This window comes from Octopus bimaculoides, chromosome 11 (genome assembly GCF_001194135.2).
Source record: "Octopus bimaculoides isolate UCB-OBI-ISO-001 chromosome 11, ASM119413v2, whole genome shotgun sequence".
NCBI classification, from domain to species: Eukaryota; Metazoa; Mollusca; class Cephalopoda; order Octopoda; family Octopodidae; genus Octopus; species Octopus bimaculoides.
In genome coordinates this window covers 464,230-474,098 of record NC_068991.1, presented here as the reverse complement: position 1 = coordinate 474,098, position 9,869 = coordinate 464,230, and the positions used below count along the sequence as shown (strand labels likewise).

General features: G+C 37.2%; 1 protein-coding gene across 4 annotated transcripts in view; it reads right to left on the bottom strand.

Moving 5' to 3' along the window:
• The window catches only part of LOC106881844 (membrane-associated protein Hem), a 60,586-nt gene extending 55,446 nt beyond the window's left edge, over positions 1 to 5,140 (bottom strand). For all 4 annotated transcript variants that reach the window (XM_014932355.2, XM_014932358.2, XM_014932356.2 and 1 more), the window contains exon 1: positions 4,832 to 5,140. In XM_014932355.2, coding sequence (XP_014787841.1) covers positions 4,832 to 4,936 — 105 coding nt within the window. In that variant the 5' untranslated portion in view covers positions 4,937 to 5,140. The remainder of the gene's footprint in view (positions 1 to 4,831) is intronic.
• Between the last annotated feature and the right edge of the window lie 4,729 nt (positions 5,141 to 9,869).

The following is a 9,869-nucleotide window of genomic DNA, read 5'->3' as shown; positions in this document are numbered from 1 at the left end:
GGCCGTTGCCAGTACCGCCTGACTGGCTCCTGTAGGATTTTCGAGCGAGATCGTTGCCAGTGCCCCTGGACTGGCTTGTGCGGGTGGCACATAAAAGACACCATTTCGAGCGTGGCCGTTTTCGTGCGGGTGACACGTAAAAGCACCCACTACACTCTCTGAGTGGTTGGCGTTAGGAAGGGCATCCAGCTGTAGAAACTCTGCCAAATCAGACTGGAGCCTGGTGTTGCCATCCGGTTTCACCAGTCCTCAGTCAAATCGTCCAACCCATGCTAGCATGGAAAGCGGACGTTAAACGATGATGATGATGATGATGAAAGTAAAAAGATGCTAATGAATCTAGAGTCTTCTATTTTACACAGAGAAAACATTTTCGGTGATTTGTCATTGCTGTTGTTTAACCACAGATCTTAGGTAGATTTAGGATCAACACTGATCAAACCACAACCATCTTGCTTTGCTGCATAACGTACAAGAGTAAGAGTATAGAAGGAGATTTGGCAAGTTTCTTTCCAGTTTGGTCAAAATCACATCTGGGCAACCTTTTCCAAGTAGCAGGTTGCGTGAGACATGGCTCATCATCAGATTGGCTGCACGACCAAAAAAACATTCTAAGTAATTCTTTCATTTAGCATGTCATTCTGAAAGTCCTGGGGGCGGCAGTCTGCCCGTGACAGGTCTAAAGAGAAAAACCATGCTGAAGATGATCAGGGGTCCTCTGAGACCAGTGAGATTAATGTTTTGGGAAGAAAAGAATTGAGAGGAGAGTGTGATGGGGAATAGGGGGAGGAGGAAAGTCAGGTGAGCTGGGAGCATCACTATGGCAACAAAAGAAAAAAGACAGAGAGATGAGACAGTATGTTTGTGAGTCAGATGTGGAGTGTGTTGTGATCCATTTTTAAAAACCAGTCAAAGAGCCCCCTTTTTTTATGAAATCTAGTGTGTGTGTGTGTGTGTGTGTGAATATCAACAGCAATAACCTTCGGGACGTAGCAACAATACACCACTGTGGACATCAGCTGAGATATTTTCTGGCTCTACAGAGGAAAGTCAGTGTTTGTGTTTCCCAAGAAAGCTCCTCAATGATGCTGAGGTAGAAGGCCTTGAGGGCTCTAGTTGTGAGACTTCACCAGTTGCAGCCAAGCCACAAACGGTGGAATAGCACTGTTTGTAGTTGAGTGGCAGAGAGGATGACATTGGCTAAGTAGAGCCTTGGAAATATTCACACACACACACATATACATGCATATATGTAAGTGTATATATATTTGTAGGTGCAAGGCTCAGTGGTTACGGTGTTGCATTCACAATTGCAAGACTATGGTTTCAATTCCCAGGCTGGGTGATGCATTGTGTTCTTGAGCAAAACACTTCATTTCACATTGTTCCAGTCCATCCAGCTGTAACTGGATAACGCTGCAATGGTCTGGAATTCTGCTCACGGATAATGTTGGTCTGCCCCACAAGCTGGTGGTGAAACATCATTCGAAAGTTACAACAATGTGAGGAAGCGCACTGTGATCAGCAGTGTAAAACATCATCCGATGGTCAACACAGTGATGTGTGTTGTGTACAGTCACAGTGGGCTTCTCTCAGTTTGTCTACCAAAATTCGTCACAAGGCATTGATCAGGCTGGGGTTTATAGTAGACACTTGTCCAATGTGCCCTGCAATGGAAGTGAACTTGAAGCCATGCGGTTGAGAAGTAAAATTCTTAACCACACAGACACGTCTGCCTCTATGGCTACAGCTGCACAGAAGTTGACAGATATCCTCAATATAATTGTAATATTAAACAAATATCAATATAACTGTAATATTATAAAACATTAATATACCAGCGATATTGAAAGGATATCAACATAAAACAGATATCAAGATAACTAATATTAAATTGATATTGTCAGTATAACAGCAATATCAAATAGATATTAATGTAGCTGTAATATCAAAGAGATATGACCAACATAACTGTAATATCGGCATTAAAATAACGAGGAAGTGTGGACGCGGTCGATAAACCTACCAAAAATAACAGTGAAATCTCACTCAAAGACCACCTAGTCTCTTTAAAAGACAGAGTGGTCACTTCTGGAACGTTCAATCGGGGCTAAACAACAACGAAAGAAGCGAGACATACTAATATATTCAATTGATAGATGCGGATTACAACGAGTATTCTTACTGCCACAGACCATCATCATCATCACCATCATCATCAGGGTTGCGATAATGATGCAACCAGAAATAGCGACAGCACTACTATTTCTTAGTTCTTGTGATCCCAGAACATCTGTTTCGTATTTCTAACGAAGCCGTTGCTCTTAAATTCTTTAATGTGCAGCAGACTAATGACATACCACAGCAATACTAACACACAGATAGATATGCAAAATGTGCATGAATGAATGCTAATATTTTATTTATATGTGCACATACACACACACACACACACACACACACATATATATATATATATATATATAAGTAAAGAAATTCGAAGAGAGGTTAGAAACAGAGTAGCAGGTGGTATGTGAGACTCAGAGTTACCGAACCAAAAATGTCTAAGTTTGGGTGTTGCCTCACCAAAATGACGTAACAACAACTACAAGACAGAAAAAAAAAAACAACGAGAAAAACTGATACAAATATATATACAAATATAAATGTGTGTGTATATATAAATGTATGTATATATATATAGGAAGTTTATAAAATAACAATAAAAATAGAAGCGAAATACGCGGCGATCTAAAGTGTATTGGCAGGGTATTAAATATTAATTTTAAAAATCGAGCAAATAATAATAAAAATGTGTGAAAGAAAAGGATGTAAAAGTTGGAAATGAAGTGGGTTTGTTTGGAAGATCTGAGAGAGAAAAATCGAACAACCACCCACGCAATCGAAGAAATCATTTTAAAAATACAAGTCACAAAATATATATATATATATATATATATATAATAATAATAATAATAATAATAATAATAATAATAATAATAATAATGATGATGATGATGACGATGACGATGATGACGATGATGGAGAAAAGAAGGAGGCAGAGAGAAGGATTTGTATTTTGCTCGTTTGTCGAGTGAGTGTGGAGGATTGGGGACGGAAGTTTATAGAAATGGTTTTGATATCGACTAGAACTGCTGTCTCCTACTTGGTTTTGTTGAAGACCAATCAAGGTTTAGAGATATATCAACATTTTGGTAACAACGAAACGGAATCTTTACATGGACATTTGTCTTGGAGAAGATTTATCACAGAAGAGATTATTAGCACTGCATAAACACACACACACATATGTGTGAGTGTGTGTATATACACGTACGATCAAGCCATGACTATAGACATACAACATATATGGGTGGAGGGGAGACATATACATATATATACTTACACTCTCGATAAAAAATCATATATAATATATATATACATATATATATATACACACACACACACATTTTTATATAGACATGTACATATAGATGTATGCATATATAAATGAATCTTTGTATACATGCATATATATGCATACATAAACGTGTGTGTGTGAGAGAGACAATACACACATACATATATATATATATATATATATATATATATGTGTGTGTGTGTGTGTGTGTGTGTGTGTCTACACATATATGTGTGTGTAAAATATTTAGACTAGGTTAATTAAATATTCCATTTTGCAGAATTTTGTACAGTAAATAATGAGACAATATTTACTCGACTATTTTTTTATTTATTTAATATTATCTGCATTATTAATGTCATTATCATTGAAATCTTTTCGGGTAACCTACACACAACCATTTTTTAGCTAACACCAGAGAAATAACAATATTAATATACATTTTATGTACACAGACAAAGCAAATGACAGAAGACAAACTGATAGTTGGATAAGATGAAGAGTAAAAGAAGAGCGATCGAACTAAAGCAAATCCCTCATGATGATTAGAGAGATGGTGGGGACACTGATATGATGATGATGATGGAGATTATAAAAACAGAGAAGTAAGGAACAGTCGGCAGAGTTAGATAAATTCCAGACACAAAATAATAAATCTGATGGGTTTAACATTACTGTGTGAATGTGTATGTAAAGAGAGGAAAGCAGAGATCTCTGATTGTGTGTATGCATGTGTGTGTGTATTCACACGCAAACACACACACACACACGTCAATCTGTATGTGTGTGTGTGTGTGTGTGACAGATATTTCGAAGTTTCGCCAAGTGCGGTTTTTTTTATCTATCTATCTATACATATTTATCTATCTACACACACACAGATTATATATATATATATATATATAATCTGTGTGTGTGTGTGTAGAGAGAGAGAGAGAGAGAAGGCAAAGGGTAGGAGGAGCGCAGTGAGAGAAAGAGAAAGAAGCGAAGAGGTTTGTGTGGAAATAAAGGATGGTCGACAACTGAAAACAATTTTCATCAACGAATTCTTGAAAGATATCTCCGAGAGAATGTCGTTGGATGTTTGATTAGAATAAAAAGGAGAACAAGAAAGGGCATTTATGAAGGAAGCAGATGACAGAAAGGAGAATATAAGGGAGACGATGGAGAAGAATTAAAAAGAGAGAAGAAAGGAGAGACGTGAGAGGAAATAAGAGAGACGGGAAGAGGAACAGAGTGAAATAGAAACGAAGAGAGAGAGAGAGAGAGAGAGAGAGAGAGAGGAAAGATAATGAAGGAAACGGTTTATATATTGCAGATATAAGTATGATTGTAAAAGAAGGGCAGACGATGGAACCGAGAGAGAATAAAATAAGAGATAAAAGGGAGGGGTGTCAGTTTTTGGCGAACCTTTTTGATGTTGTAGATCCGAATGAGCATCCCATTAGCGCGATCATTTAGGATGGTGAGTTTCTCAGCAATCTTCTGCTGACTCGGTACCAAAGCTCTCGACATCTTTCTTGTGTTTTACAGAAGATGATGTTGATGTTGATATTGTTGTAGTTGAATCGATGTAAAACAAGTTGGACCAGAAATGTTCATCGCCCTAAATCAACGCCATATCAGGCTCACTTTGATCTCACCACAGCGAGGCTTGCCACACGGTTACAATGGCATTTGTCCCCCGTTAAAAAACAGACACAACAACCAACTCTCACTCTCACCCTCTATTACTTGCTCGCTTTCCCCCTCCCTCCTTCCCTCTCTCTTTTCTCTCTTTCTTTCCTCTCTCTTTTCTCTCTCTCTCTCTCTCTCTCTCTCTCTCTATATATATATATATATATATATATATATGTATGTATGTATGTACTTATGTATATACCTCCATATATTTACATAGACGTCCATAAATATATATATTATATATACGTAGAAACGTACATATCAATCTAATCTATCTATCTATTACTGTGAATACGCGCGCGCGCGCACAGACACACACACACACATATATACATATACATATATATGTCAGAAATTAAATATGACAAGAGAATAAAACATTATGTAATGAACTTCATTAGCTTAAAGCTATTTCTGCTATAAGATGCAATGTACTCATAGTGGAGTGCTTGTGCATGACTTTATAGCTTCACCAGAGCTACAAAAATGAAATTCAGTTTTATTTAGGAAAGCAGTTATATATTTGGGAAACATCACCAAAATGCAAATCAAGTTTAAAGCGGAAAATCCACTCTGAGAAAGCTAAAAGGTGACACACAAGCACTCTACCATCAGCGCATTGCATCTTATCACTGAAACAGCTGTAAGCTAATGAAGTTCATGACATAATTCCTTATTCCATTATCATTTATATGATCTCTTTTCACACTACGTACTCAACTAATATTTTTCTCTGAAGCTCATGTACAGGGTCTGGTGAATAAATTGTCGTCTAAATTATGCAAAAATGAAAATAACACTAACATCTCATTTTAACAGATATATTTAATAAAATTGCATAAAAATATCTTGAAATACTAAAGAGTAAATTTATTCAATAAAATCGCCATTGGCTTCAACCATGAATAGTGACTCAGCAATTAGAGCAAGGTCGTCAGCATAGAGGAGCTCCCAATGGCATCCTGTCTTGAATTCCTCTGTTATTGCCTGGGGGACTATGATAAATAGACTCCATCAACTGCCAGAGGGGCAAGCTGAAGGTAGTAGATAGTTTCCATTATCTAGGTGACCAACTTAGTGGTGGAGGTGGATGCTCATCTAGAATCTTCCGATCTTCCTCACTGAAATCCCTTAAGTTGTTGGTGTCAGTTGTCCCTTCCTTATTAGTAGTGCTATTACTATTACTTTCTTTAGGTTCTTCTTTGGTTTGAGATGCATCTCTGATGTTGTTACTTGTCTTTCCCACTGCCTGGTCTTTCTTTTCCAGTCCTCTTGTGATCTCTTCCACCCCCAATTCTGTCATCCATTTTCTTCTCCTAATAGCATTAGCTTAATCTTCTGGTCTCTGTTCAGTCACTTTAAACATACCCTTCTCTACTCAAAGTGTTAACATCCATTTTCTATGGCCCCTTCTTTTAGGTTCACTCGTTATGTAGCACTGTATAACAACTATCCTGTTTTCTTCACCAGTTCACTTCCTCTTCCTTACCCTATTCACTTCCTCCTCCTCCTTTCTCTATTATCTGTTGATGCTCCATTCGGATAACAGCTGTGCTCAGTCTGCATCTTTACTGAACCACTGCTGAGCAAGAGGCCTTCCCTTAAAGTTTCAGCCTTGTTTTTGCTGTTACAACCAGAGTTTCTACAGAAACTCCTGTCTCTCATAAACTGAGAGAAGATAATGTTTATCGCCCACATCACCACAATTATTATTGTTGTTGTTTTTGTTGTTGTTCTAATTCCAATGATGTTGATGGTGATTGTTCTTAGAAACTCTGTTTATTGGTTGCAATACTGATCACGGCTGGTTGCTATTGATTTATATTGATGGTCAGCTTGCTAAATAATTAAAATGACCACTCCAATTATATCTATCCTCTTAATTAGTTGATTTTGTTATGAGGTACCATATTGTAAGTACTGAAACACTGCAGTGGTGGTGGGGGAGCTGTGGATTATGAGGAGATGGGGAAAGTGTCTAGAAGTGGATAACTGTTCATGACAATTATAGTGTTGGGTGTATAATTAGATTAATGGGTTATAGTGTGTGACTATATAGTGATGGATTACTGTAGTATAAGGGGTTTATAATGATGGTATGTAACAATTAAAATGAGAGGCAGAAAAAATATTATTTGAAATGGTCCTTTATTTTCATCATAACAATGTAAGATATAACATTTTTAAGTCGTTGCATAACGATCATTTGTAGTCATCCTCTTTGGGATGATAAGTAAATAAGGTAAAAGTTGTCATACAATGAGAATCTGTAAGAGAAGGGAGAGAAATAGATGTTCTTCAGTGAGGTGCCAAATAACCAAAGAGACAGAACCGATTTGGGGTTCTTTATATTTCTTCTAACTAAAGTAGGTCAGGTTAGACAAAGGATTTTCTGTCTTCGCTCTGACTGAACCTTATTTAACCGATGAATGTTAATTTAATCTAAATTAATTACGTGTGTCTGTTGATACTCATAGACTTCTAAGTGGAAAAGCCAAAAAAAAATAGGAACTGACAGAAAAATGTAGATTTGGTTTCAAATCCTGGCTTAGAATCTAGGAAATTGTTTGTCACAGGGTATAGAAATGGATATATAGTTACGGGATTATTGTGATGGATTACAATGGCTATAGAATTCATAGTATATGTAGTTGAACAACTGTGGATTATAAGATTAGTGATAGATTCTGTAAAGTAATCCTAATGAGCAGTGTCAATTCCATTGATTAACATGGATCATTTATTAATGATATCACAGGCTTAACACATAGATACACTTACAGCTGGTCATGTGAGTTTTTCAGAGTCAATAGTTAACATCTCACCAGTGTTACACAGAGCCCACAGTCAATACTCCAATAGCTCAGTCTATCTAGCTGTAAATAGGTATCATGGGTAGGTATTAGATTAATATTGGGAAAACAAAGAACATTGTTGAGTTGGCTGGGACCAGTGTTAGGGTTGGATGAGTTTGTGTTTAGTGTTAAGGGTTAGGGTTAAGATGCAATTGAATACATGTACCCTCCACACAATCACCCCCACTGCCCCCATATACACCCAGATTGCTCCCTGAGAATAAAACAGCCCTTTATTGGATACATACTTGAGCATGTAAAGGATTTTCCATACACAATAATTTAATTGAAACACTCTTTTCGTAATACCATCTTAACAATAAGACAAGCTTTCTTCCTTGGAACCAGATTTCTGTTTTCTTGTTTGGTGTAAATGTCACAGATGGATCTCAGTCTACTGCCAATAAATCTCTCCCTCAAGGCGGTGAGCTGACAGAATCGGTTGCATGCCGGGCAAAATGCTTAGCAGTATTTTGTCTGCCGTTATGTTCTGAGTTCAAATTCCGCTGAGGTCGACTTTGCCTTTCATCCTTTTGGAGTCGATTAAATAAGTACCAGTTACACACTGGGGTCAATATAATCGACTTAATCCGTTTGTCTGTCCTTGTTTGTCCCCTCTATGTTTGACCCCGTCTGGGCAATAAGGAAATAAATAAATCTCTCCCTCACTGAGATTCACTTCTATTGGACAAGGAACTAAAATTGTTGACCATTCCTACCCCCATCCATCCTTTCAAAGAAAAATCAGTCGACTGTGAAATGGAGGGTTTTGATTGGCGGATGACTTAAATGCACACACCCACTGTTTGTCATATGTTGCCAAAATATTTGGTAGTATATCACCTAAAAAATATTCTAAAGGGTATTACTTTAAGAAGTGGCACTTAATGAAAACATGAATTTACTTACAGTTACATGATGTTGCTTACTGTTACATATCAAATTATATATCAAGTCATATAAGGCACTTGTGTTTAAATACACAATGGAAACATGAAGTAATACCCGCCAAAAAACTGCATTTGTTCTATTCTTATTTGTATAAATTACACCACATAAAATTAAACCAATTATTCCTTTTATATATATATAAATATATATATAAGAAATAAAATCAACCTTTGAATGTTGGGCCTCATGGAGGCAAAGTGGCTGAGTACCTTTCAAGAATTGGGCCTGGCGGAGGCAAAGTAACTGAGTTCCTTTTGAGTGTTGAGCCAGACGGAGGCAAGGTGGCTGAGTTCCTTTTGAGCATTGGGGCCTCATGAAGGCAAAGCGGCTGAGCTCTTTTCAAGTATTGGGCCTCACGGAGACAATGACCGAGACCTTTGGCATTAGGTCATGCTTGAGAAGAAGACCCCATCAAGCGGAGCAAAATCACAGTCATGGCAGTTACCAGTGGCATGTAAAAGCACCCATTACACCCTCAGAGTGGGTGGCGTTAGGAAGGGCATCCAGCCATAGAAAACCATGCCAAATCTTTCTCTTTTTAATTCTAACTCTTCCTCCCCCTCCTTCATTAGAATCTCTTTCTTTCACACTGCCTCCCGCCATCACTCTTTCATTTCTTCTCTTTCTTCCTCCCTTATTTACTTTCTCCTCTTTCCTTTCATTACTTCTTTCCTATTTCTTTTTTTTCCTTTTCTATTATTTTATTATGAAAAACTGTCACAATATATTCTCACTTTTGTGAAATTTTGTACAATTTTAATTTGAATTACATAAATCTAAGTTAAACACCCAAAATACATCACATGACCAGTGTGTATGTGTGTAATTAAATCGATCACAGTAATTGACGCTATATTTTAATGATCCCAAAAGCATACAAAGATTAATGAAATCCCGGCTTGCTTAAAAATATCTGAGGTTGAGAAAAGTTGTCATACCGCAGTTAGCTCCCTTGCATC